The following is a 26,644-nucleotide window of genomic DNA, read 5'->3' as shown; positions in this document are numbered from 1 at the left end:
CCAGACAAGCAGTTGACAGTGATCATAGCAGAGGTGGCCTTGCCAGACGCGCTTAAATAAGTCTGCCAAATCTGAATCCACATTTTGATCAGCAATTCATGATTCAAGGTTGAAGGCTGCATCCCCTCCCTAAAGAGCATGAAGGAGTTTTGAAAGCGCATTTTGATAGAGTTGGTCAAAACTATTGATGGCACCATTGGATGAAATTAGACATGACTCATAGATTTTCTCTGCCTCTTGCAGCAAGCTGCATAAATCATTGAGTAGGTTAAAGGGTGGTCCTTGATGATAGATTTCTCATCTAGTGAAAGCTCCACCATGCTGACAGTGTAAGGAGATCAGTTTTGATATTGATGCGAGGAAAACATATGGAGGTAGGTTTGGCTTGGTGCGACCATTTCATGCGCCTAGGCGAAACGGGCCAACCTTCAAGGTTTGTCGCGTGCCAGGTAAACAGAGCCAGAAAAGTTGGCTGTGTCAATATGAGCTTCGAGTATTCTTTGTCTCATTTAACAATAGTGTTGCTCGTGCTTTCGGTGTGGAACTAACATAAAGCCTGTCTTGGGCCGTATAGTATACCGTCGCTCTTGAATTTGCCCGACTTTTTACTCGAGGGGATCATTGCCATGGCCATGTGTTATTTCGGATTCAGCATTAGCTGGTACGGCGCTTCCAGGACGGACAGGGTGATGGATGAACTCTTCTCGGTTTCTGTAGCAGTTTCTTACCTGCCGCCGCACAAACACTCTTAGAACACGTGTTCTTTTTACCTAGAGGCATATTTCACGTTCACATAGTCTGGTTTCCACAAAGATTCGTCGATTTGCTTGGGTATGAGAGGCTGAACTACATAGGGCGGATGCTTTCTGGCGATCCCCGTTTCGAAAATCTGTAAATTAGATCTACCTCTGATGATACCTCTGGGGCGCTTGAGACAGACATCGATACCGATGGGAGCAACGGATTCAGTCGCGCAGTTCGTGCGGGTAACTAATTAATGACTAAAAAAAGATCCTCGAAGACGCCATTCCGGGCGGTTGGACATGATCACGTGATACCGCATCTGACTGGAGAGGTCGATTTCGCGATTCGCGTTTCGCACCATCCCGCCTCTCGACTCAAGTCTTCAAACAGGGTTCGTGACAAGCCAGGATGGTCAATCACTGGGAAATAGACAATTCGGATGCCTCCACACAAAGCAGCGAAGATGATGGATTGACAGATCCTGTACCAAGGGAGGGACCAAGTAACATTAATATCAACGATGCCGTCGGGAACGGAGACAAACCCATCATTGACATATCCGACACCCCGAGTGCGGAAAATGATAATAATGACGATAATGATTTCTTCAGCGACGGAGAAACAACTTATTTACAGTTTAAGAATAGAAAGAAGCGGAAAAGATCCGCCGCGCTGAAACGGAATTCGAAACGTGCACAGAACAGTTCTATTGTCGGCCGCCGCGAGGAGCGGAAGGATAATGACAATGAGGGGCATATTCGTAAAAAGGCTCGCCAAATGAGAAGTTACGGTGAGGCGTCTTCTGAAGGTGAAGCGATGGAAGATGCTTTCCCCGATTATTTGCAAAAGCGTCGCTCTCAGTTCGACAAGAGGAGGGAACGTCTCCTGGAGGCGGGCTTGAGGTTACCGCCGGATTATGAGAGTGTTGAATTCTCGGATGATGAGCGCCTGCAGGACTTGAGAGAAAAGCCTTCGTTTACGAATATTAATCCCTGTCGGAAGTATGAGGACATACAACTTCCGTATTCATTGGGGTTGGTACCCGCTCCGATTGCGCAGTGGCTTCGAGATTATCAAGTGGAAGGTGCAAGCTTCCTTCATGAGCTGTTCGTTTACCAAAAGGGTGGTATCCTCGGGGATGATATGGGCCTTGGGAAGACGGTACAGGTTATTGCTTTCTTGACAGCTGCCTACGGGAAGACCGGCGATGAGAGAGATGCCAAGCGTATGCGAAAAATCAGGCGAAAAGGAGACAGCATTTGGTATCCAAGATCCTTGATTATATGCCCAGGCACCCTAATTCAGAACTGGCGGTCTGAACTTAGCCGTTGGGGGTGGTGGTCTGTTGAAGTATATCACGGAGACACGAAAGAAGAGGCTCTGCAATCTGCCATTTCTGGGAGGGTTGAGATTCTGATTACCACATACACTACCTATCGCATGAACAAAGATTCATTAAATATGGTTGAATGGGATTGTGTTGTAGCTGACGAGTGTCATCTCATGAAAGATCGCAGGTCAGAGACGGCAAAATCGATGCATGAACTTAATGCTTTGTGTCGTATCGGCCTTACAGGGACCGCGATTCAAAACAAGTACGAAGAGCTATGGACCCTCTTGAATTGGACAAATCCTGGTAAATTTGGTCCGGCTTCAACGTGGAAGACCACGATTTCCGATCCGTTAAAAATTGGCCAGTCTCATGATGCCACAGTCTATCAACTCAGCAAAGCCCGGAAAACGGCGAAGAAACTGGTGAAAAATCTTCTCCCTGCATTTTTTCTTCGACGCATGAAGACGCTAATCGCAGATCAACTCCCGAGGAAGAGTGATCGTGTCGTGTTCTGCCCACTCACTGAAACTCAGGCAGATGCATATGAGAACCTGCTAGACAGCGCCATGATCGAATGCATCAAGATGTCTTCTGACCCCTGTCCATGTGGCTCAAAGAAGAAGGCGGGATGGTGCTGCTATAAGAGAATTCCTGGTGGCGGACCGTGGCAGAACTACGTGTTTCCAGCTATTTCCAATTTACAGAAGTTATGCAACCACCCTGCAACGCTTATTCCACAATCGACTGACCCAGAAGAAAAGCAAGAGAAAGATCTTGCTATGCTAGAGGTTGCAGTACCCGATCAATGGCGCGAGTTGTATCGCACTCGAGGTTCGATCCTCAATTATTCGAATCCCGAGTTTTGTGGGAAATGGAAAGTTTTAAAGAAGTTGCTCAAATGGTGGCATGCGAACGGGGACAAAGTTCTCGTATTTTCTCACAGTGTTCGGCTGCTGAGGATGCTACAGATGTTGTTTAACCATACCAGCTATAATGTCAGTTATTTGGACGGCACAATGAGCTACGAGGACAGAGCTAAAGTTGTTGATGATTTTAACGCGGACCCTCGGCAATTTGTATTCCTCATATCCACAAAGGCTGGCGGTGTCGGCCTTAATATCACGTCAGCTAACAAAGTGGTTGTTGTCGATCCGAATTGGAATCCTTCGCATGACTTGCAAGCACAGGACCGTGCCTATCGTATAGGCCAACGGAGAGACGTTGAGGTATTCCGGCTGGTGTCTGCTGGTACGATTGAAGAGATCGTTTATGCCCGACAAATATACAAGCAACAACAAGCAAATATCGGATATAACGCAAGCACAGAACGAAGATATTTCAAAGGAGTGCAAGAAAAGAAAGACCAAAAAGGCGAAATTTTCGGTCTTCGCAACTTATTTGAATATAAGGATAATAATATCGTTTTGAGGGATATCGTCAACAAGACGAATGTTGCAGAGAGTAAAGCCGGCGTTGACGTTGTTGACTTCGAAATTGACGAACGAGGAGATGATGAGAACAAAACCCTTGAATCCACTGATGCATACACTGAGGATGCTACAATGAGCCAGTTAGCGGCCTTAGTTCAGGACGGCTCCGATGCTATTAAAAAATGGGGTGAAAAAGATCGCTCAGTTACGCCGGCTAGGCATGATCCCATTCAGGCTATCCTAGCCAGTGCTGGTGTGGAATACACTCACGAAAATTCAGAGGTTATTGGCTCATCGAAGATCGAAGAACAGCTCAGCCGTCGCGCAGAAATGGCCGCTGATGGCGGCGATATAGGCAAGGAGCAAGTATTCCAGGCGTCCCAAGGCGATGCCAGTTCATCGTCACTCTCGGCACTAACCTGGGATGGGAAATTGGTCAGGTTCAAGTATCATCCACCTGAGGACGTTATGAGGAGACAGTTTTGTAGTATGGCGAAGGAGAGTGGCTACGAGAACGCGACAGAGTTTGCGTTGGTGGTAGAAGGAATGACGCAAGCTGACAGGCGAGCGTGGCTAGAGAAATGGTACAAGACGAGAAGGGAGCTTTTACTAGGGGAGAGACCACGTACGAAGTCACCGAGAACTGGTATGAAGATTAACGAAGAACTGGGCCAAACTTGAACTGTGAAAGGAAGGATGACGGAAAGATATGGTGCCAAAGCTTGTCGTTGTGACCGAACAACCGTCGGCATGGTTCAAACCCGTGGTTTAAAAGAAGTATGGTACAGACCCGCCGCTCTCAGTCTGATACGGCCGACTAGCTTCCCTTGTGACCAAACGGGATGATTCCTGCTCGTATCCGTCGTTTGAAAGTGGAGAGAATATTCAATTTGAACAATTCACGTCTCGAGTTTGTATAGAAGGCAGTCGATCAAGACTGGGTCAGGTATTACCGCTGGCCTGGGGGCAACATCGAACCGCATAATACTCGAGTTAGGCCACGAACATAAGCTCATGACAAAAGTTGAGAAGGATGAAAGTTGATGTACAAAGGTCCGATTCAAGACACAGAAATAGTGGATGAGGAACGCGCTGTTGTGGTGACAGCTGTGACGGATTCACGAAGATACAGGGCCACGAATGGCATATCAAAATTAAATCAAAACCAGAAAGGCAATCATCTATCCCATGTCGTCACCATCGAAATTGCCCTTGTTCTCCCGAAGCCTAATGTAGGGTAAGAAAAATGAAACACATAACTCCATCGCTAGAAGACCGAAAATTGCACCAAAAGCCATGCCGCCGAGGATATCATAAATCAAAACCACGAGAGAGTCCATAAAGCAGGGAGATTAGGCCATTTCTCCTGCCACTTGGCAAGGATCTCGGGCACTTTCTCGTCAAATCCCTTTCGAGCTGCACCACCTCCCTGATCCCAGCCATCAATCCCGTTTATCTTTCGTTCCTGGTCGGCAGATTCATTTAATCGGTCGGCGAGGTCAAGGATCGCCTTGCTTCCAATCAATGCTTCTTCGTGGTTGTCTCTAATATCGACATTGAAGACATGAACCGGCCGATTTAGCGGCGCGCCGCGATTCATCAAATCATCCACCACGGCGTCCCAGCACTTCTCTTCACATGTGATAATCACATCAACAATACCACCTTCTGTCCCAAGGCTGCCTTTATCACCCCGTGATACATGATCCAAGCGTGGCATTCCAGGGAGCCACTCTTGGAAGCGCTCCGGTCCCCATTTAACACTCCTGTTTCGATCAAGCATGGGTAAGACGCCATTGTTCCTATATAACCGCGGGTCTTTGGATTGCAGTTCATCGTAGATTTGAGAATATGATACAGTATTGAAGTTATACACGTTTGGTTGGGTGATCGTCGGACCAGGGAGGCGGACCAATGACCCCGTGCCAAATGAGATAACTGGATATGACGAAGGGGGAGCGGCGAGGCGGTTGTGAGCTTCCATAGAGCGGTTTTGGTTTGCCGCGCATACTGTGCAGAATTTGAGCTTGTAGGATGTAGATGTGGGATGTGGAGGGGTAGAGGATGGTTTTTCTACGGGACCATCAGGCGCTTGGGATGGTGCTGATGGGATCGACTGAAGCTCTTCTGGTAGAGGTGGAGGCGGAGGAGGCGGCGGAGGGTTTGGAGTGACTGATCTTGAACTGGCGTTGCCAGCTAGGCGAGGATCTGAATTCATGGCAAACTGTCTCTTGCGAATTGGCCCTTTGAGCAATGGTGGAACGGGTGCGAGTTAAAGTCCTAGAGCGGGCTGGGCGCTTGGGGCGAAGGGATACCGTCAAAAAAGCTCTAAGAAAATGACAATTAGCAAGTCTAGTATTGCATGAACAATTTACTGATATGATTATGGAGTAATTATAGCTGGATCAGAGTGATTAAAGTTGCGTATAGTCGTTTTCTCCTCACGGATAGAGTAGGACAGCTCCAATAAACAGGTTCATCATACAATCGAAAGGGACAAAAGGGAAGATAAGAAGGATTTCGACAGTCTACCATACCTTAAACGCAACTGGATCTACTTTAGTCCGGAAATATTCGTGGCGGTTATCGATCCCTAGCCATGACTGTGATGAAGCTCTACATTGGCGATGGTGGTGTTTTCGAAGCGAAGTCGAATTTACCTTTTAAGAACGCTGTCTGTCTAAGCGCGCTACCCCTAATCAGGTTAGTCTCATATAAGGTAGTTCACCACTAAGTGAGCCACACCACTAAATGAGCCAAATCTTTCACTACCAAAATTCCTCCAATGTTCAACATTCAATATGCAACAACATGGTCAACAATGCCTTAATTAGGCTTGCAATTAAAGATCTTGAATTATAAGAGACTTCAAATTATACTGCAACTATAAGAAAGTACTCAGTTAATTAAGAGACTCTGCACCAACAGTATAAAGACTTATAACTTGCTCAAAATAAAGTAGTCTTCTGATATAAGAAAAAGCTCTCTGATATACAGAAGATAGAGCTTCTGAATTATATAAACAAGCTCTCTAGCTGTGGTCTTATTATTATATCTCAGATTCTATAAAATATCATACAAGAGATGACAGAAGAGAATATTAAGATTAACTAAATTAATTAATTTTGCAAGCAGCATAATAACAAGATTAAATGTATTTATCTTAAAGTAATTAATTAAAATAGATAGATAGCAGATAACTATCAGTACTTTAAGTACTTCTATATACTTGTAATTTAATAATTTATTTAATTACTTACAATTGCAGTTGTTAATACTGACTAACTATTTGACTACTACTTATGAAATAGTTGAAGTAGAAAATTAATTAATATAATCTTGAGCTCTCAAACATCTATAACTTTAATGAAAAAGAATCTCTTCTAGACTTCTGCCATATCTGTAAGGATCATACGTGTGGATCAGCGTGACAATGAATCTCTAGGAGGAATATACATGGGAAAAAGAGTATGTGAGGTAAAAGGTCTGTATTCTGGCAACTATATACAACTTGTAAACAAGATTGCCACTGGCTTTCAGCAAGAGATTCACACAGTGATGGTCTTTTATGTGTGCTTGTGAGCATGTGACTTAGTGTCTTGTAAGAACACATACAACTTCCAGCAGCTTGCAAGCTGAGATCTCTGGCTCTTACAGATGCTGTTCATTCATGTAAGAGATTTGTGGTGAATTCTTACAGATTCTCCTCTCTTGTAAGTCTTAATCTCTCAAGATGACTGTCTCATTAAAAATCTTCATGAGTAGAAAAACAAAAAATCTCTTGGGAAAAATAAAAATTTTCTCATAAGAAAAAGAGTACAGCCTCACTAGAGATATGATATTAACACAACTCTAATAACACAACAGAACTTAATAACACAACAATGTGTAGAGAGTTTCTATTGTTCTTGCTAGTTCTGTGTCACTATTAGATAATGAACACTAGCTTAAGAGAGAGCTTTCTCTTGCTTTCTTTTTCTCTTCTTTTCTTCTCTTTCTTCTCTAGTCTATATTATCTTTACAAAGATAAGTAAATTCTTCAAGCACTGCTTTACATGGGAGATAGGCTTGTGGGAGATCTCTGATGTTCTGGAAGAAAAATAGCTTCACTTTAATATTTTATATGATTGGCTGAAAGGCCACAAGCTGGTGAGTTCACTTCTGGTTGTGTCTTTACTTTGTGTGGTCATTTGGTTTTGTCTTTGTGTGGGGTTTGGTTTGTAGAGAGACTGATGCTTGCTAGCAGTTGCTGCTGGTGTGCAGTCTTCTCTCTCTCTTTCTTGTAACTTATCTCTGCTTTTCTCTCTTGAGAGAATTCTCACTCTCTCTTTTGTGGATGAGATTGAGTCTTTGGTGAGTAGTTATGAGAAGTTTGAGAAGTATTTATAACTGATAGTTCTAGAATGTTGTTGTTCTTTCTTCTCTCTCTCTACTAGTTATTACTGTCCCTCTTACACCAGCTCAAGCTGTAAGTGCTTCTCACAAGCTGATATTAGTTTGTGTGCTGATAAAGTTAGGGTCTTGCTGCTCTGTCTCTCTTCTCCACAGTTATTACTTTAGCTCTGGCTGGAAATGTAAGTATTCTCTATTATATTTCAGTTTGCAGCTAATCTTCCTTAGATTGTTGTTATTATTTCTCTTGTGCCAGCAGAATTTATGGGTGCTGTAATTCTGTAAGATGCTTGAGACTATCCAGCACTCTTTCTGTAAGACTGACAATAGTGGTTTCAGACCATCTTCATTTAAATACCACCAGCTGCTACTTTTGCTGATGTATTATAGATTAATCTGGTGGTTCTTTCAGGTCTCTTCTCCCACACAGGGGCACAAGCTTTGTCTGTCTGCAAAAAAGCATGATGTTGTGAGCCTATCTAAAGATCTGTGCTTATTACTGGTTTAGATAATTTAAATTAGTTAGCTGTTCATGCTCAGCTCTGTAAGAGTATTCTTGTGACTAGAGCTGGAGCCCAGCTGCTACCAGAATAGAAGTACTCTGTCTGCAAGAGAGTACAGCAAAGCTATAATAATATAGTTTTTACAGAGTGCATCTCTGCAGGCTTAGATCAAAAATATAACAACTGTCTATACTGTAGGCATCTTGCTTGCTCTTTCCAGCAGTAAGATTATGAATAGTTATTACAGATCTTTGTGGAAGGAGCTGAAGGCTCTAATTATATAGTCTTAGTTTAGTTTTTCTTCTTTTATTTTGAAATCAATTGAATTCAGTTCAGTTTGATTATATCTTTTCTCTCTCTAACTTATTTTCTAGTTCCACTATCTCTATTCATCTCTTTCACAAACCAGACTTGTCTGGGTTCCTACTATAGAATTGTTGGAGTAGCTTTCTCAGTGGACAGATATTGTTTGTGAGAATCTATGTCTTGTTCTTCTCATTATTATATTCTTTCTAATATACTCTGTACCACAGCTTGTGACTCTCTCTTTTTGAGTTAATTATTTTATAAACCCAGTACTTCTTTTTATTCTTGTCTGTCTCATGAACTTTATAATAAGATGAGCTATCAATTTCTTTGCAGGTCTTGTGTTTACAGAGCAGAGATATATAGAAGATATTATGAGTTTACAGATCTGAAGGCAGTTTCAGTCTGTAGACTTGTGAGTCTATCTTCTTTATAATTCTACAAGGCCCATGCCTCAACAAATTCAGTTTTTTGTTAAGCTGTGTGGTCTTGATATTGTGAAGATTAAGCCATATCTTGTCTTCTATCTGAAAGATCTTTACAATATGCTTCTGATTGTAGTACTTTTTCTGATAGACTTGTGTCTTTACAAGTAATTTCTTGGTCTCTTTATGGAGCAATCTTATTATCTCTATCTGATCTCTTGAATTCTTGCATATATAATCATACTCATCAGGGTTTAAGAATTCTGTTTGTGGATTCAGTCTATATGTCAGCTGGAAAGATGATTTCTGTGTGGAAGTCTGTTGTGAGTTATTGTACACAAACTCAGTCATTGGCAACCACATCACCCAGTTATTCTGATTATAATTAATATAGCTTCACAGGTACTGCTTCAGCACACTATTCAGTCTCTTAGTCTGATCATCAGTTTGCAGGTGGAATGCTTATTGCTCTTATAATCTTCAAGATGTGAGTCAAATCACCCTAAAATTCACTTGTGAATAGAGATTCTTGATCTGTTACTATACTTGCAGGTAATCTATGCAATCTCACTATCTTGTGAATAAAGAGATGGGCTAATTTCTCTGATATTAGCTTCTTTGTTGTAGGGATAAAGTGAGTCATCTTTGTGAACTGGTTCACTATAATCAGAATACAGTTAAACTGCATCTTCTTAAAATTTAGGCTTGCAGAGAGATCTGTAATAATATTCATACTAATGAATTTCCAAGAGTAATTTAAAATTAGTAAGAGTGATAGTTCTTCTTGAAGCTTTTCACAAACTCTTCTTGAGTTCTGGCAGATCTCACAGACTTCACAATACTTCTTTATCAGTTCTCTTATTCTTGGCTAAAAGTATTTGCAAGCTATAAGCTTGTACATTCTTGCTGTAGCAAAATGCCCCACAAGAGGTAGGTTATGATAATATCTAATCAGCTCTATTTGCAGAGCCTCATTCTGAGGAATGTACATGTAACTATCTCTATAGAGAACACTCTTCTTCTCTTTTCACATTGCAAATTTCTTTATGTCTGTCTTAATGCCTTTGTGGATCTCAGCTGCATAGTCATCACTTTGCAGTAGATTTGGCAGTAATACTAACAGATTGAAGCTGCTCTTTTTATAAGAATTCTTCTTGCAGATCAGGTCTTTAATCTTCTGGATTTATATTGTAATCTTCTTCACTTTGTATATGTCTCTCAAGATAATCTTCACAAGTAGTTTCTTGATCTCAATCTGAAGCTTTGCAGAGATGAGTTGTGTATTCTTATCTTCTCTCTTCTCTTTCTGATTGAGAGAAACTTGAGCTGTTGGTTTCAACTTTTCTGTAATCTCTTGCTTCTTTGCAAGTATTACTCTTAGTTAGTTTGCAGTCTTGCAACTCTTCTTATCATCTAGATCAGTTTTCTTGATATAGTCAGATCTTTATAAGAGTCCATCTACCAGATTCTTAGTTTCTTTTATATAGTTAACTATGAATTAAAAGACTGTCAGTCTTTGTGCTCAGCAGACCTGTCTTTGTAAGAGGTCTTGAGCAGTCTGAAAGTAGCACATGCTATTATAATCTGTAAGAACTTGAACTGGTGTTTGCAAGTCTTTTAACCAGCAGTACCAATATCTAAATAACTTCACAATCATAAGCAGTTTCTGATTATAAATGTTATAGTTCATTTCTGTGGGTTGCATCTTCCACAAATAAAATCTAACTGGAATTCAGATATTATTTTTTACCAGCTGTAATAGAATATCACACACTGTGAAGCTAGATGCATCTGTTTTCAATCTGGTCTTCTGTTCTATATTAAAATAATGAAGCATAACAGCTTCTGCAAATGCTCTTTTCAGACTTATAAAGACTTTATAATCTTTCTCAGTCATGAAAGTGTTGGCTTCTCTTCTCATCTCTCTTCACACATGTTTGCTTAGCTTTGCTTCTTCTCTCTTTAGAAGAGCAGTCAGGCTGCAGGCTATCTTAGAGAATTCTGGGATGAAGTATCTGTAAAAGTTTGCAAATTCTAAGAAGACCTGAACCTCTTTCTTACTAGTTAGCTCTGGTCAGTCAAGAATAGTGTTTATACAGCTCTTCTTCATAAGAACACTCTCTGGTGTTATGATATACTTAAGATAGTTAATCTTGTGAGTATTAAACTTGCACTTTGCCAGCTTGCAATAAAGATCTGCATTCTTGAGTATCTTAAGTACTAATTTTATATACTTCTCATGGTCTTTCTCACAAGCCAAGTACACAACCACATTATTAAGATAAACCACTGTAAACACATTCAGATATTTGCTAAGTGTCTTTGCAATATATAATTGGAAAGCTGCTGATGTGTTTGCAAGTTTAAAAAGTACTATCAAGTACTCAAATAGTCTCTATGGAGTCTGAAATGCAGTCTTCCACTCATTCTCTTTGTGAATTCTTAGTCTATAGTAGATGTTCTTGACATTTAACTAAGTAAATATTGCAGCTCCTGCAAGCTTATACAATACATCTTTAATCAGTGGTAGAGAATATCTATTCTTGACTGTTTTTGAATTCAGATTGTAATAGTCCACACATATTCTTAGTCTATTATTTTTCTTGAACACAAACAGAATAGATGCTTCTGTAGATAACTTGAAAAACTGAATGAACCCATGAGTTAGAGCACTGCTCAGATTTTCATAAAAAGTCTCTTGCTTAGCTTGTGAAAGTCTGTATGTTCTTTCAAATTCTGACTGCTTTTCTGATTCAAGATCTATGGTCAAATCATCTTTGTAATGTGATGGCAGCTCTCAAGCTCTCTTATTGCTAAATACTTCTGTGAGTTTGTGGTAGGCTTCTGGTATCTGAAGATCTAGATCTGCTGTCACTATCTGTTCTGATTTACAGAGAGTTATTATATAGATGGGCTTCTCTTCTTCCACAAGCTCTGAGAGATTAACTGATTTAATCTTCATGAGTGGGTTGTGGCACACAGTTTGGAACTCTAGTCTTAATTTCTTGAAATACATCTTGGGATTGTGTTGCTGCAGCCAGCTCAAATTCACTAGCATCTCATCTCTTATATTCACAATCATTACTTGTTCATGAAACAACTGCCAGTTTCTCTGAAAGTTATAGACTTTAAAGAATATATTCATAATCTCTTCTGCAAGAGTGACATTCTTATGATTTATAGCAGTTTTGATCTCTATAGACATCTTGTGCATCTCTAGATCTAGCTTTGCAGCTAATTGTGAACTGATCACTAGAGATTGACAGTCTGAATCTATTAGTGCTGATCAGATAATACTTCTGTCAGTTGGGCTTCATACATCTAGAATAATAGAGAGGAGAGCAAGAAGGCTGTTCTTGGACAACTTTATTATATTAATTCTATCTACTTACAGCCCTCCAACTTTTTATTTGCTACTCTTCTTCTTCTTGAGACAGTCTTTTGTGAGATGGCTCTTTTGACTACACTCAAAGCATCTTCTATTCTTTTTCAAGACTTTGCAATTCTTGATAAGATTCTTTCTCATCTTCTGAGCAGATCTCTGAGATTGACTTCTCTTATTTATTTACAGTCTTGAGTTATTGATTTTCATATCTCTGTAAGTACTTCTAACTGAATTGATAAACTTTATATGTGAGGCATTCTTCATATAGACTACTGACACACTTGGTTGGAGCTGGGTGGCCAGTGCTACTATATTATTAATGTTATCTGGTATCTCCAGCTGTTTATCCAGTTTGGTTTGCATGAACTTATTCAAGCTTTATAAAAACAGGTTCTTCTTCATTTTTACAGAATCTTTAAATTCTTTGTCAATCTCTGTTGTGAGCTCTAGAAATTGTTGATGATAGACATAATCAGTTTTATCCAAACTTTTGTAAAAATTAAAGATTGCTTATCAAGAGTTTTGTGTGCAGTTTGCTGAGTCTTCTAGCCTCATGTATAGAAATTCTTTAAGGCTAGTCCAGTTGTTTTTTAATGAATTATCTTTATGATGAGCCTCCCAAAGATCTTTCTCAATATAATCAAGTTCTGTAAGAGTATATGTGAGAGTATCCTCATTATTCAGTTTGCTTGCATTGCAAATGAATTTAATATCTGAGATGAACTGGTGATATTCTGTGTAGATTCTAGTCTGGTAGTGCTTTGTGTATTGTGGTGATCTCAAGATCAACAGATGCTTTGTGGGTATTGGATTGAAGATGACTATATTAAGAGATTCACTTTATGAGTACTTTTGAGTGTTCTGGAGAGCATTTAACTTCTCTTGTTATTTCATTATTTTCTTTAGTAGTTTGGTCTTCTCATGAAGCTATTAGATTTTATCTTTTGATATCAGAGTAGACTCTCTCTCTGAGTTTGCAGTGCTTGTTTCATCAATAGTTAAGAGAGATAAGATGTCAAGATTAGTTATCTCTTTGTGAACTTGGGTTTGTTCTTCAGATAGGTTTTCAGCTGGTGTTCCAGATTCACAAGTTTCAGAGAGTTAGCTTCTTCATGTTGATACCATTATCAGGTGTCACCAAAGAAGAGTGGCAAAATGTGAGGATTGTATATGTGAATCAGCATGACAATGAATCTCTAGAAGAAATATACATGAGAAAAAGAGTACACAAGATAAAAGATCTGTATTCTGGCAACTATATACAACTTGTAAACAAGATTGTTACTGACTCTCAGTAAGAGGTTTGTGCAGTGACAGTCTTTTATGTGTGCTTGCAAGCACATGACTTAGTGTCTTGTGAGAACACATGCAACTCCCAGCAGCTCACAAGCTGAGGCCTCTGGCCCTCACAGGTGCTGTTTGTCTGTGTAAGGGGTTCGCGGCAAATCCTTACAATATCTTAAAGTAATTAGTCTCTATTGAAGCTCTACAAGCTGAAAAGAATATTATTACTCAGAATAATAGTTAAAAATTTCTCTTATTGCTCTGCTTAGTCTCTGCTGAAGAAATTATACTATCTCCAGCTCTTATTTATCAGAGTAAATTATAAGATCTTCAGAATACATGACTAGATAATTATAATAAAAGTGAATGAATCTACTTTGCAGCTTTAATAAATGGTTGAAGCAATAATAAATATAAACTAGAGTAATTGAAACAGATTTTTAATCAGTATACTAAGAAACAAGCTGATTAAGAAAAATATCTGCTTTTACTAGATGATTATTTCTTCTATATAAATATAAAATTTATTAAATACACTGATTATAAAAAGATTCTTTTTATAATTCTCTCATTACATTCAATTCACTGTTTGTAATCTCTTGATATTAGAATCTTTAAGCTGCTGGGCAAGGCATATTTTAATAAGCTGGAAGCACTACTACATTAAGAAATGAGCTATATTTAAATAACAAAAAGAGATTTCTGGAGACTATTTAATGTAGCTTGAAAGAAAACTTTAACAGTTGAAAATATACTTACTGACTTTGTAAAAACTGAGATTAACTCTCTGAATTCTCAATATTAATTATACTGATTTAAAACTGCTTAAGTCTCTATACTATCAGTTAAATCTTTTATTTCTAGCAATATGCACCAGCTCTAACAAGAGATCAAGAATATATATCTTCAGCACAGTCTAAATTCACAGAATATTAAATAAGTTATTCAAGTCAGTAAGTAGTTTACTCTTTATAATAAACTGCTGGAATATAAGAATCAGCAGCTAAGATTAACTCTAGTAATAAAGAAGCAATATCACAAGCAAGACAAGCCTCTAGGTCTACTTAATAAAGATAATTTTAGTCAAGTGTAGTTCTGATCTTTAATAAAAGTTCTTAAGACATGTAAGTATCTGAATAAAATAGAGACTGAAAAAGCTGATAAAATTACTTAAATACAAGAGATAAAACTTTAACAAGAACTTTAAAAAAAGCAGACTGCTAGAGATATTAAAAAAAGACAGATTAAACAGAAGAATATTCATAAAAAGACTCAGAAGCAACAAGAGATTAAAAAAATTAAATATACTAGATAAAGAAAGACACAATATATTACTTATAAGAAGAAGAAGACTTTATAACTAGCAGAAAAGAAAAAACAAATGATTGAACATACTAATAAATATTAATAGTCAGGACTTCAAGCACCAGCTTCAAAGTGCTGTTAAAAGAACTCTTCTACTAAAGAGTCTTATTATGAAGAGTCTATACAATCTTTTAAAAGAGGAAGTAAGAGCTCTACAAGTATCTCTAGCAAGATATTAGACTCTCTAGCCAAGAAATCTACTGTTGACATTTCTTTGAATTCTTTTTTATCTACCCCTCAAATCTCTTGCTCTGGCCATAATATTAGGCTGTCCACTCATTTATTTTCCTAACTATACTAATTTCTATGCTTTAAAGAATACATTTATTTAATATTTAATAGCTATTTAATAATAAAGATCTGGTTGTTGAGATATTTAATAAATTTGTTGCGTGGAGCATTTGGTGAAATTTGGCTTGTTTAGTGGTGTGGCTCGTTTAGTGGTGTGGCTCGTTTAGTGGTGTGGCTCGTTTAGTGGTGAACTACCTTAATAGTTATCACGTGGCGAAGGACAAATGCCCCAAGGTCGGGAACAAGCTGGGATCAAAGTCGATCACCGTCAAACAGCGACAGCCCAGAGGTCAGGAAGAGATGAGCGGCAAAGGGAATGGTGAGACTATAGATCATAGACGTTGCTTTGTATGGAGTATATGCTAGCTAACAGATCAATTGCGCTCTCTATGCAGGAAGCGCCCATAATACTCTCACAATCGGGAGTTTCTGGGCTGAGCGCCAAATACAATGCGCTTATCCCATGCAGCTTGTGCCTTCCAAGACCCTTGCGAAGCATCGTCTCCAAGGATCCAGCGCCGGGCAATCTCTCGCGCAATGTCATCCTGATCTCTTGATGCATCCAAAATCAGGAGGCAGCCACAAACCACATGCTCGAGGTCCCGCAGATAATTTCGCCCCTCCCATTTCAGCTGCTCCTTATCCTTGTTATTGACGCCCGTAAGCCACTGCTCCCATACCCGCTGGAGCTGTCGGGCTTCATTGTGGAATCCCTTGGAATTGGATACGTTTAGTGCATTTGAGACCCAAGCACCTAAGACTGCCAGGCATTGCGGACCCTCTCTTCCCTTGACTACGCGGACGACGTCGTCGGCCATGATATCTGTGGTTCCTTCCCAGATGCTCAAAACGCACGCATCTCTAAAGATTCGCGCAATATTGAATAGTGGATCTTCGTTCTCAAGATATCCAACACCGCCAAGGTTCTCCATGCATGCGCGTACTCCCTTAATTGCTCGAAGCGCTGTCTGCGCTTTGACCATGGGTGTAAGAAGGCGCAATAAGGCATGCGCCTGCTGTGGAGTTTGAGGAACGATGTTCGCTTGGGCTGCGGGTGTACGGCCGCTTTCTTGGCCCTCAGAAACGCCCAACAGAGCTGCCACGAGAAATGTCAAGTGTGTGTTGGCAGCGTATTTCACATGGTCTCGTGCCAATTTTCTAACATGTGCTGGCATGTCCATCAACATCGTGTTTCTCACCGCTCTCACCTTTGCATAAGCCTTCGATATGGCCAAGCCGCGGCCCCAGTAGCTTACAGCCGCAATAGCGTTTTGTAATCTGGTTATATTCAGGAGGGTAGAGATCTCTTTGACTCCCTGGCCTTCCTTTCCGACTAGATATGCCCTCATGCCTTTGAGTTCCAATTCTGCTGTAGGTACGGGCTTGGTGCCCAATTTGTTCTTGAGTCGCTGAATCCGGATCCCGTTCAATTCAGTTTCGCTATTTCCTCCTCTTACTCTTCTGCGTAGGGGGGCGTAAAATGCGCTCACCGCTCCATCCTTGCTTGTTTTCGCAAGCAGTATGGTCATATTGGCGTCGGTCGCCGATGAAAACCATTTGAACCCATCAATGCGCCACGGCCCCAGCGGCATACCATGGGCATCCACGCCGTCCGTTTCCAGTTTCTCCGCCCCTGAAAGTTTTCTGGCTACCGTCTCCGTGCCACGGACATCGCTCCCTCCCTTACGTTCCGTCATCCACTGGCCACTTGTCCACGCAATGGACGGGTCGCGACTGGTAAGTCGTCTCCGAGCTTCCGCGAATATTTCTCCATTCTCTCCGTCTAGATGCCTCCCCAATAAGCAAGCTGCTCCATCCGTCATCGCACTGGGACACGTCACCATCGCTGCGCTTGGTACCCAGAGGAAAAATTTCAAGCTTTGGTATACCCGGTTATTCCAAAGGTCTCCACCACTTGCTTTCTCATAGCCACTCGCAACGATTCCCTCTTTGATGCCGATATCTTGAAGCGTCCGCCAACCTTCACCGGTAAATAGAGAATCTTGCTTGTTTTCCACACCAAAAGTTGTAAGAGGCTTCACAGATGGCAAGTTACGCTCTGCATCAGCGATGTGCGACTGGATCGGCTTGGAAAGCACCAAGTTGGAGAACTGCGTGAGGTCTTGGTACAGATGTTGCGGAATAGGGTTTGGAAGGTGAAGGGAAACCACGCGACGGAAGATGCTATCGTCTTCGATCGAGGGAGGGATGACCGGTGGGCTTTGGAAGAAGCCGGCGGTAGAGCTAGATGGCTCCATTCCGTGCACTTCGAAGTGGGTAAGATGCTTTGCCTTGTAGATAAAATCCTGATTAGTCCTTGCTGTAGCTCGACTACGGTAGAAAGGAACATTTATATCGGGATATCAGGTTGCATATGTTTTTATAGATCTTTTGAGCTTCTCCACACTCCACATTTGCTTCCCTGGGTTAAGCCTCGGCATGTGAAGCCATCTCGGTAACCCATAGTTAACTCTCTCCCATTGAACCTAATCGGAACACCTCACTTTATCTATAGCATTTGAGGCAGGACGGTCACATATTCATGACCACAGCCATGGTATGAGGCTGGCATCCTCCATTCGCCCCCTCCCACTTTTGTCTTGCAGAATCTTGATCATTCTTCAGCCGGGTTAAAACACATGCAGGCAGAGTGGAGCAACAACGGTGGTTGCCTCGGGGTTTGCCCGTTAGTCATCAGAAAATGCCGAGCACTCATCGTTTCATCGCAACGGTGGGGGCAAGCTGCGCATCGCGACTTTGACGATGCTGACGGTGGTGATGATGAGGTGCGACTCAAAGGCGCAATAAATTGATGGACAAGCTGCTGGTTGAAAGTCAAAAAGATGGATGCGACAGATGCTAACAATGGCTTTCGGCCAGCTCTCATCGTAGTGGACATGCAGGAGGACTTCTGCTATCCGGTAAGTTCTGCAAGCTCTGATCATGCCCACACAGAACGCTCTCAGGCTGATTAAAACCGCCGTCTGTCGCTGCAGAATCCTCTTGGTGTTCGCGGTGGACGTGAGCTTGTCCCGTTAATAAACGAACTAATTGGGTACCCGGGATTCGTCCTCAGAATTGCGACTCAAGATTTTCACCCCGCGACCCACATCTCCTTTGCTACAAACCACCCGGCACCGAATAACAAACCATTCGAGTCGTATATAACTATGAAAAACCCCGCGCCAGGCAAGGAGTCTATAACCATGCCTCAGCGCCTGTGGCCCGTGCATTGCGTGCAGCACACGCCCGGCGCGGAACTACTTCCTGGGATTGAGAAGGATAAATTTGATTTAATAGTCAGGAAAGGGATGGATGAGAGGGTAGAGATGTATTCTGCGTTTGCGGATGCGTTTGGGAACACGGACTGTGTGGCTTCCGGGGGTGCAAGCGCGGACCTAGAGACGGCGCTGAGGGAGAACCAGGTGACGGATGTGTTTGTGGTGGGTGTCGCAGGGAGTTACTGCGTCAAGTTTACGGCTATCGATGCGATGGAAAGGGGATTCAATGCCTACGTGATTGAGGAGGGTACTAGGTGTGTTGATGAGGGGGACGTGTGGAACGAGACGAAAGCCGAATTGGCTGGTCACGGTGTTAAGGTTGTTCGGCTTGATGGGCCAGAGGTTGGAATGATAAAAAGAAGTGTGTGAGCCGTGTTAGCGAAAAATGGGCAGATGTTACGGGAGTGCTTCGAGGCCTCTTAACCGGCTACCATATATTCTTTGCAGCCCTCAGTATAGATGACCATTTTTATTATGAGAGTGGACTTTGCATTGGTCGGATACAATAACTAAGTTGACTAAATAATACCGAGAGCTGTCGTATTTCCGCGACGGAGCTGACGCTGACACCGATTTAGTGGTAGATTGGATAGGAACTTCACAAACCGATCAAATCGCATTGGCAGGCCTCGGTGGGACTGCCTCCCTGTCGCCGCGTCGGACGTATCTGCAAGGCTAAAAATGGCGCCCAACAACGCCTCCCCTTTGATGAAGAGAGATCGACATAATATTTGGTCCGTTTCGCAGCTTCGCGGGTTGCCAGATGCCCAAGGTTCCAACAGACACCGGAGATGCCAAACTGCAGTGCCCCCGCATCGATTCCAACAACCGATGAACTCCCGGCCGCCGCCACAGCGGTTACTCAGCTCGCCAGCAAAATAACGGAAACAGAGCCGCTGCCTTACTGGCTGGTCAACGTCTCGCCAGAGCAATGGCCGTCGGAATGTCCAGAATTTCTTCGGAACCTGCCAGAGAAATCGATCAAGATTCTTTCGACCCCTGACTACGAATACGTCCGGCAAGATTGGCAGCTGGTCAAGCAGATAACAGGTTGAAGCCTTCTCCTCCGCTGTGTCTGATTGCCCCAGGCGATATATTAAACTACATACTAACCGTGGCCCGCAGCAACTAATCAAATCCATCTGTTCCACCGTGTGCCGTCGGACCTGAGAAAGTATCTTGAGTACATGGCCAAGATTAAGGCGACTTATGGTTCTGTCCTCGACTTTATCATCAAGGAACGGCTGCGCTGGGATGACTTGAAACCCAAGAGTTTACGGCCTTTTGAGCATTCAGGTTCGTATATAGACGTCACTGTCTCAGTTTTGTGTATCTTGTTTTCTTCTTCTTCTTCTCGCCTTTTTTCCTTTTTCTTTTCTTTTTCCTCTCATTTTGATTCAGGCCGTCCGGGTTTTACATGTGCGCTGGGAGAGTGCTGCTGCTGACTCCCGGATGTGTGATAGATGACTACAAGGTTCTATATAATGACTGGCCATATGGGGTTGAAGAGGACATCGTACACTTGGTAGTGTGGACAAAGTTTGAGCTTGAAGATGATCCCGCGACGGATGATTTGACCCCTCAGGCCAGGAGAGAGATTGACGACTTTGTTGGACGGGTGTTCAGATCAAAGGTCCCGTCACAACAGGTGAGTTGACTGGAGCCTAAGAGCGATGGCCGTGGAGGCCTGGGTAGCGGCCAGGGAACACTGATTCTTCGCTCCAGGTGGTGTGGTTTAAGAATTGGAAGTCATTGAAGTCGGTTCATTCAGTGGAACATTTCCATATTATGCTAAAGGCGCCAGACATGGCATTCGTGCACGAGATCACGAATGGCGACGTGCCCCTGGTTGCAAAGGTCCGAGCTCAATAGGTGGTCGCATCTTACTGGCGCCCCAGTTGCTGTCATACATAAATTAGGACACGACAGTTTTTAGCCTCGTAGCCATGCAGATATCACAGCCAGCGCTAGGGAATCTGGACCCTGGACCGAGGATTTTGCCCCAACGGAAATTTAGATGAGGCTGTAGTTAGTTGGGTTCCGTCTTCCGCATCTCGAAATTTGGGCCTCGGGGGCCCGCTGGGAAGACCCCTAAGCTTCTGAAGATGGGCTTCTCAAAGAAAACCAGCGCCAGAAGGAAGAAGATTCTTCCCGCTCAAATCCACTGACAAATGCGATCTGCCAGCAGTCCCGTTTGCAACACCGACGGAGCGGCGACGACGGCGTGGAATTTGTGCAAACACCAACGGGTTCTAGTTGTTTAGTTCCGTTGCCTGCCCCTCATTTGATAATCCCGCAAAAGCTTCTTCTTTGCCAGCCCGTTCCTTTTTATTTTATTTTATTTTTTTTTTTTCAACAAAGAAAACAAAAGTGAATTGCACTGCTGCGTGACCAGCGCAGAGTTTCTCCTGTCTCTTGAAGCTCAATAATAACTACTAATTTTTCTCTCTCCTTGATTCTTCGTAGCACGCTGTTGCATTCCCTCCCAACACGCCTGGTAGTTGACCCTCTGCGTTTGTATATCTCTTTTTCTTCCCACTTGACCTCATACGTAAGAGGCATCCAGATATCATCGCCGACCGTTTCGCCACTGTCGTGTGTACATTTGCCTAGTCAACAAAAGCCGGTTCCTAGCAATTCGATTCCTTGATGTCTTGACGTGATATTTTCGATTGTCTGAGCTAGATCATCTAAAATTCAGAACTTAACATTTGACCCGTCATGCTACCCAAGTTACCTCTGGGACACGGCCATCATACTCCCCGCCGGTCCTCGTTAAACAGTGCGTCTTGAAGGTCCTTGCTGTAGCCAGCCCGTGCGACTTCTTTTTTATTCATCTTCGTCGTGTCGCCAATTGGCATCATCATGCGGCCCATATCTGACACTTTATCTTCCTTTGCACCTGCAGGCAACAAGTCATCCACCGCGGATGAATCGAGCCAGCCTACCTCACCTGGCGTCGAAGATGAGACGGTCGTGGAGCCTGATCAAGGCAATGGTGAGTACACCGGCTCTCCTATGATCAGACCTGCTCTGCCACCCACAGCTGCTAATCGCCTGTTGCATTCTCGCAGTCCTGTCTCACATCATCTCGCAACTACGGCCCGGCGCAGACTTGAGTCGCGTGGTCCTACCCACGTTTATCCTCGAGCCACGTTCCATGCTGGAGAGAATCACAAAGTACGTCGAGTTGTTCTTCCCCGGTGTATACTTGTGGTCTTGCTTGTTGGTTGAACAGGGGCTGTATTAATGGGGGGATCGCTTGTAATAGTTTTATGGCCCATCCGGAGACTCTCCTCGACATGCCCAAGATCGACGACCCACTCCAGCGATTTGTATCCGTGGTCAGATTTTATCTCAGCGGCTGGCATATCAAACCTCCGTACGTGATAATGTCCTAGCTGATCTACGAGTGACAAGATAACGGACAACTAACCTCGATAACAGAGGTGTCAAGAAGCCCTTGAATCCAATTCTAGGGGAAATTTACACATGTTACTGGGAGTATCCAGATAAGAGCCACGGCTACTATATTTCGGAACAGACGTCGCATCATCCTCCCAAGTCGAGCTACTTCTTCATGGTTCCCGAGCATCATATCCGTATCGACGGTACCTTAAAGCCGCGAAGCCGATTCTTGGGGAATTCCGCCGCAAGCATGATGGAAGGGATAGCTATTTTGCAATTTCTGAATCGAGGAACAGAAAAGCATGGTGAAAGATAGTACGAGACCCTCCCCTTCAGTAATGTCTCTGTGGCTTCGCTGACACCTGGTGTAGCATCGTTACACAGCCAAATATGTATGCGAGGGGAATATTATTCGGCAAAATGAAGTACGAGCTTGGCGACCACAGCTATGTAAGATGTCCTGAAAACAACCTGGTCGCAGACGTGGAATTCAAAACCAAAGGCTACTTCTCCGGAACCTATAATGCTATTGGAGGTTCGATAAAAAACGAAGCTACCGGAGAAATATACTATGAACTCTCTGGGTTCTGGAACGGAGAGATGTATATCAAGGATGTGGCTGTAAGTATGTTGCGACCCGGTTCCAAACTCACATGCTGATTGGGTGGACGTCCAGACCGGGAAAAGGGAGCTCCTCTTCAACGCCACAAATGCCAAGCATTCACCACCTCTCACTCGGCCTCTTGAGGAGCAAGAGCCACGGGAATCCCAAAGGCTTTGGCATTCAACAACCCAGGCCTTGCTTGCAAGGAATCATGAAGTAGCTACCGAAGAAAAGACAAAGATAGAGGACAGGCAACGCGAAGAAGCGGCTCAGCGAGCCGACAAGGGCGTGGAATGGCGCCCAAGGCTATTCAGGCGCGTCAAGGGTGGACCTGGTGGCCCCGAAGAAGGAGAAGAGGATCTTGACTGGATCTTGAATGCCATTATGTGAGTTATACTAAGAACCCTTGCCTAGCACAGTGCTGATATAATTTCAGTGATCCACAAGACCCAAAGTTGGCTACACGTCAAATTTTGGCGGTGGCGCCGATATTAAAAGGACAAGTCGTTAACCATCAGTTTGATATTCCCGCACACTGTCCATCATCTCACCATTCCAGTACACCCAACTCAGTCACCAAGGAGCAGTCTAATAACCTTATCGACCTTGGAAATGATGGAGCTGCAGATCAGCGAGAAACTACGAAAAACAATGGATCAGGAGAGTTGGTGGATTTGCTCAGCGGCAGTGGAAACGAAGGCCAGAAACAGATATCTTTAACAATGAGCCCTCTGCAGCCAACAATCAGCGACCAGGGCCACCCAACAAGGAGAAGAGATTCTGAATCGTCAGGCGTGGATGAATTTGTTGATGCTCAGGATTGAAATGTGATGTCTCGGATATGACCTTCAACAGGACACAACACTCTGAGCTCGCATGCCACACCCAGGACACGTTCGACGGTTTTGTTGGGTGCCGATAATAGTGAGAGATTGATATCTTTAGCGTGCCTCCCAATGGCGTCGCAAGATGTCAAAGAACTACATGAGTTATCATACCCAGGCAAGGTATTCCGATCTCCTCCTATTGGCCGAAAATCAGCATATAAACCCCTAAAGGCACGCTCGGCCAAAGATGGTTATCTTAAATCGCGTAACGACATGGAAACGATTGACGTGCATTTTCTACATCAGATATTTTGATGAACATCTTACTATCTTTACGAAATTATTTACATCATGTGTGCGGTGAAAAGGGGATTTATGAAGTTCCAAGTTCAAAATTTTGTTTTTCCTTTAAAAAAAAAGGCATTCACAGAGCTTTTCTTCAGCCTGTGTAGACACTATAATCATAGACAATAAAGCTTAAAAAAATTAGTGTGATGGAATATGAGTTTTCTTTAATCTAATTCATTATAAGATAGCGGTGTAAAAATCCCTTTGATAAGCATCCCTGGGTATAGGTATCCTCAGTCCGTACGCGTTTCCTGGTCCTGGCCATCCAAAAACACCGACCCAAAAGGAAAATACCAAGCAAATAAATTTGCATCCAGATACGCCAGGAAGAGACCACAAACTCCAAAGAAGAACAACCAACAAAGCAAACCCACCGCATTATGTGTACAGCTCTCCTCTAACCCCCAAGCCTTTCTCTTGGTCTTTCCTTCTGCTAGGTCTTGACCCTCCAATCCCCAGCGTGTTGACACCCGCACCATCACGATCTTCTTTTTCTTCTTCGCCCAACAACTTCTCCTCTTCAAGCTCCTTCTCGATTTCCTCCCTCAAGCCTAATATATCTGGTGGAATCACACTCATTTGCACACTGGGCGCACCTTTGATGTATCTCAATTGCTCCATTGTACTCTGCACCAACGAGTCCAGGTACGCTTTAGAATTTTTATTCTCAACTTTCCGCATTTCCGACAAAGGCGGAAATAATGTGCAATCGGGACGGAAGTGATTGCGGAACTTTAGGGAGTCCGGAAGAACGGGGTTGAGGTCGCTTTCGGCTTCGAGGCAGATGGCTGTTTCGTAAGCCCAGAGCCGCGAGACGTTGCGAGGGGTGTAGCCACCTCCGCCGACGACGAGGGTGGGTAGACCGAAGGTTTTGGTGTATGCGACGCAGGCGCCGTGTGCGCGGATGTTAAGGTTGAAGCAACCGAGGCGATCGCAGCCAAGACTGTCGGCACCACATTGGAGGACGATTGCGCCGGGTTGGTAGGTGCGGATGCAGGGTCCGATAATGGCTTTGAAGAGGGCAATGTAATCGTTGTCTTCGATGCCGTCGTTTAAAGGGACATTCAGGGAGTGATGAGCGCCGGGGTTGAGCGGATGTGAGGGGCCAGTGCTGTCTAAAGGTCCGGTGCCGGGGAAGAAGTTTTCCTTATCGTATTTGTGGAAAGAAACCGTGAGGACACGGTCTGTAGACCAGAACGCTTGTTCGACTCCATCGCCATGATGCACATCGATGTCGATATACATCACCCGCGGGTGGATTCGGAGTAACTGAAGGATTCCAAGAACGATATCGTTAACGTAGCAGAAACCACTGGCTTCGGACTTCTTAGCGTGGTGCAAGCCACCAGACCAATTTATAGCGATTTCAGATTGATTATTGCAAAGTTTACGCGCTGCATCTAGGGTTGCACCGGCGTATAGCGAGCAATAGTTATAGAGTCCATCGAAGACCGGGCAGTCGTCGCCAAAGTTGAAACGGGCGAGGGTCTCGACTTGGGCCGTTGACTCCATGTCTGCAGGCATCACTTGGGTGAGAAACTCGAGGTAGTCCGTACTATGGAACTCCGCCATTTCCTCGTACGTCGCCGACCGGGACAGATACAAGTCCATCGCGTGGTGCATGCCGTAGGCCAAAACGAGTTGCTTTGTGAGAGTGAGTCGCCATGGCTTCATGGGGTGATTAGAGCCGAAGTGGTGCGGTTCAACAGCAGGATTAGCGTGCCACGATACACGGTAGCCCTTGGGCCGTTTGACGATGTCATGTTCGACTTCGTTTGCAGTTTTGGCGTCAAGGGCCAATGTCTGATTTGGAATCGGTGGCGCGCCGTATTCTTGGACAATAGTGGATCGGGCCATGGCTATCTAGAGAGGTGAGAGACTGGGGCCAATGAAAGCGGCCATGAGACGAGGAGCCAGTATGCGACTACAGATGGCACACTTTTTTCGATGGATCGCGAGAAGAGATGAAGATGATCGTGAGACGGTGCTGGCGGCGCGTTTTCGGTCTGGCGTTCTCTGCGGCTCCGGCCATCAAAATTGGGCGGCCAATCGCAGGCCTTCCCTTCTGAGGCACAGCGCTAACCCTAGTTTGGCTTAGTGTTTAGTCCAGCATTAAACCATAACGCTAATCCAAATATAGTTAGTTTGTTGGCTCGTGCACGTGGCGGCGTCAAGGCGGTGTGATTCTGCCTTGCGCCATCGACTTTCTTTGCCGGCGCGCCCATCACCTCTTCCACCCCGGAAATATCGAGACAGTCACGCTCTTCAAAGCAGCCTGGTGCTTCAAATTTGCTAGTTTATTTTGTATATCGGTGTATTGTTTTTTTGGGATCGCTCTGGTGATCTTGTTGCTTCGTTCCTCGATATGTCCCATACCGAGGACTGCTCCACGGTTCTGGAGCAGTTTGTCCATGATGGTAAGTCACTTCACAATATCTTTCACTGGTCTATTCTCTATTTAGAGCTAATAGTCATTCCACAGTGGCAAACCTTCCTGCTGAAATCAACCATTTGATGGAAGAAATACAAGCCAAAGACAAAATAATACAGGAGTGCCGTGCTATAATAAACTCCCGCGATGCAAGTCTCCAAAAATTCATCAAGCTCAATGGCAGCCATTCGCTCAACCCCAAGGAGGAATCGTACAGCAGCACCATACTTCAGAATATGGACCGTTGCCAGACATTGCAGGACGAAAAGATTGCGCTAAGCGAAAAG

The 26,644-nt window shown here is 43.5% G+C and overlaps 7 protein-coding genes across 7 annotated transcripts; 4 read left to right on the top strand and 3 right to left on the bottom strand.

Moving 5' to 3' along the window:
• Positions 1–1,152: 1,152 nt before the first annotated feature.
• Positions 1,153–4,254, top strand: D8B26_003828 (uncharacterized protein; the record flags this gene model as incomplete). The annotated part of the gene is made up of 1 exon (XM_003071701.2): positions 1,153–4,254. One exon carries the CDS (start codon positions 1,153–1,155, stop codon positions 4,186–4,188), a length of 3,036 nt encoding a protein of 1,011 aa, XP_003071747.2. The 3' UTR covers positions 4,189–4,254.
• A 195-nt stretch (positions 4,255–4,449) lies between these two features.
• SSU72 (RNA polymerase II subunit A C-terminal domain phosphatase) lies at positions 4,450–6,127 on the bottom strand. The gene is made up of 2 exons (XM_003071702.2): positions 6,045–6,127; positions 4,450–5,835 (listed from the first exon to the last, which is right to left on the bottom strand). Exon 2 carries the CDS (start codon positions 5,723–5,725, stop codon positions 4,826–4,828), a length of 900 nt encoding a protein of 299 aa, XP_003071748.1. The 5' UTR covers positions 5,726–5,835; positions 6,045–6,127; the 3' UTR covers positions 4,450–4,825.
• A 9,744-nt stretch (positions 6,128–15,871) lies between these two features.
• On the bottom strand, positions 15,872–17,716 carry D8B26_003826 (uncharacterized protein; the record flags this gene model as incomplete). The annotated part of the gene is made up of 1 exon (XM_003071703.2): positions 15,872–17,716. One exon carries the CDS (start codon positions 17,714–17,716, stop codon positions 15,872–15,874), a length of 1,845 nt encoding a protein of 614 aa, XP_003071749.2.
• Positions 17,717–18,041: 325 nt separating this feature from the next.
• On the top strand, positions 18,042–19,204 carry PNC1 (NAD(+) salvage pathway protein). The gene is made up of 2 exons (XM_003071704.2): positions 18,042–18,379; positions 18,455–19,204. Exons 1-2 carry the CDS (start codon positions 18,302–18,304, stop codon positions 19,106–19,108), a joined length of 732 nt encoding a protein of 243 aa, XP_003071750.1. The 5' UTR covers positions 18,042–18,301; the 3' UTR covers positions 19,109–19,204.
• A 326-nt stretch (positions 19,205–19,530) lies between these two features.
• D8B26_003824 (uncharacterized protein) lies at positions 19,531–20,790 on the top strand (the record flags this gene model as incomplete). The annotated part of the gene is made up of 4 exons (XM_003071705.2): positions 19,531–19,789; positions 19,865–20,035; positions 20,203–20,387; positions 20,465–20,790. 4 exons carry the CDS (start codon positions 19,531–19,533, stop codon positions 20,609–20,611), a joined length of 762 nt encoding a protein of 253 aa, XP_003071751.1. The 3' UTR covers positions 20,612–20,790.
• Positions 20,791–21,186: 396 nt separating this feature from the next.
• D8B26_003823 (uncharacterized protein) lies at positions 21,187–24,050 on the top strand. Its single transcript, XM_066124277.1, has 7 exons — positions 21,187–21,737; positions 21,814–21,919; positions 22,011–22,121; positions 22,187–22,462; positions 22,519–22,768; positions 22,824–23,137; positions 23,188–24,050. Exons 1-7 carry the CDS (start codon positions 21,605–21,607, stop codon positions 23,573–23,575), a joined length of 1,578 nt encoding a protein of 525 aa, XP_065980357.1. The 5' UTR covers positions 21,187–21,604; the 3' UTR covers positions 23,576–24,050.
• An 87-nt stretch (positions 24,051–24,137) lies between these two features.
• HOS2 (histone deacetylase) lies at positions 24,138–25,783 on the bottom strand (the record flags this gene model as incomplete). Its single annotated transcript, XM_003071707.2, has 1 exon — positions 24,138–25,783. One exon carries the CDS (start codon positions 25,781–25,783, stop codon positions 24,305–24,307), a length of 1,479 nt encoding a protein of 492 aa, XP_003071753.1. The 3' UTR covers positions 24,138–24,304.
• Positions 25,784–26,644: the final 861 nt, after the last annotated feature.

Source organism: Coccidioides posadasii, chromosome 2, assembly GCF_018416015.2.
Source record: "Coccidioides posadasii str. Silveira chromosome 2, complete sequence".
Taxonomy (NCBI): domain Eukaryota; kingdom Fungi; phylum Ascomycota; class Eurotiomycetes; order Onygenales; family Onygenaceae; genus Coccidioides; species Coccidioides posadasii.
This window is presented reverse-complemented; position numbering and strand designations above follow the sequence as displayed.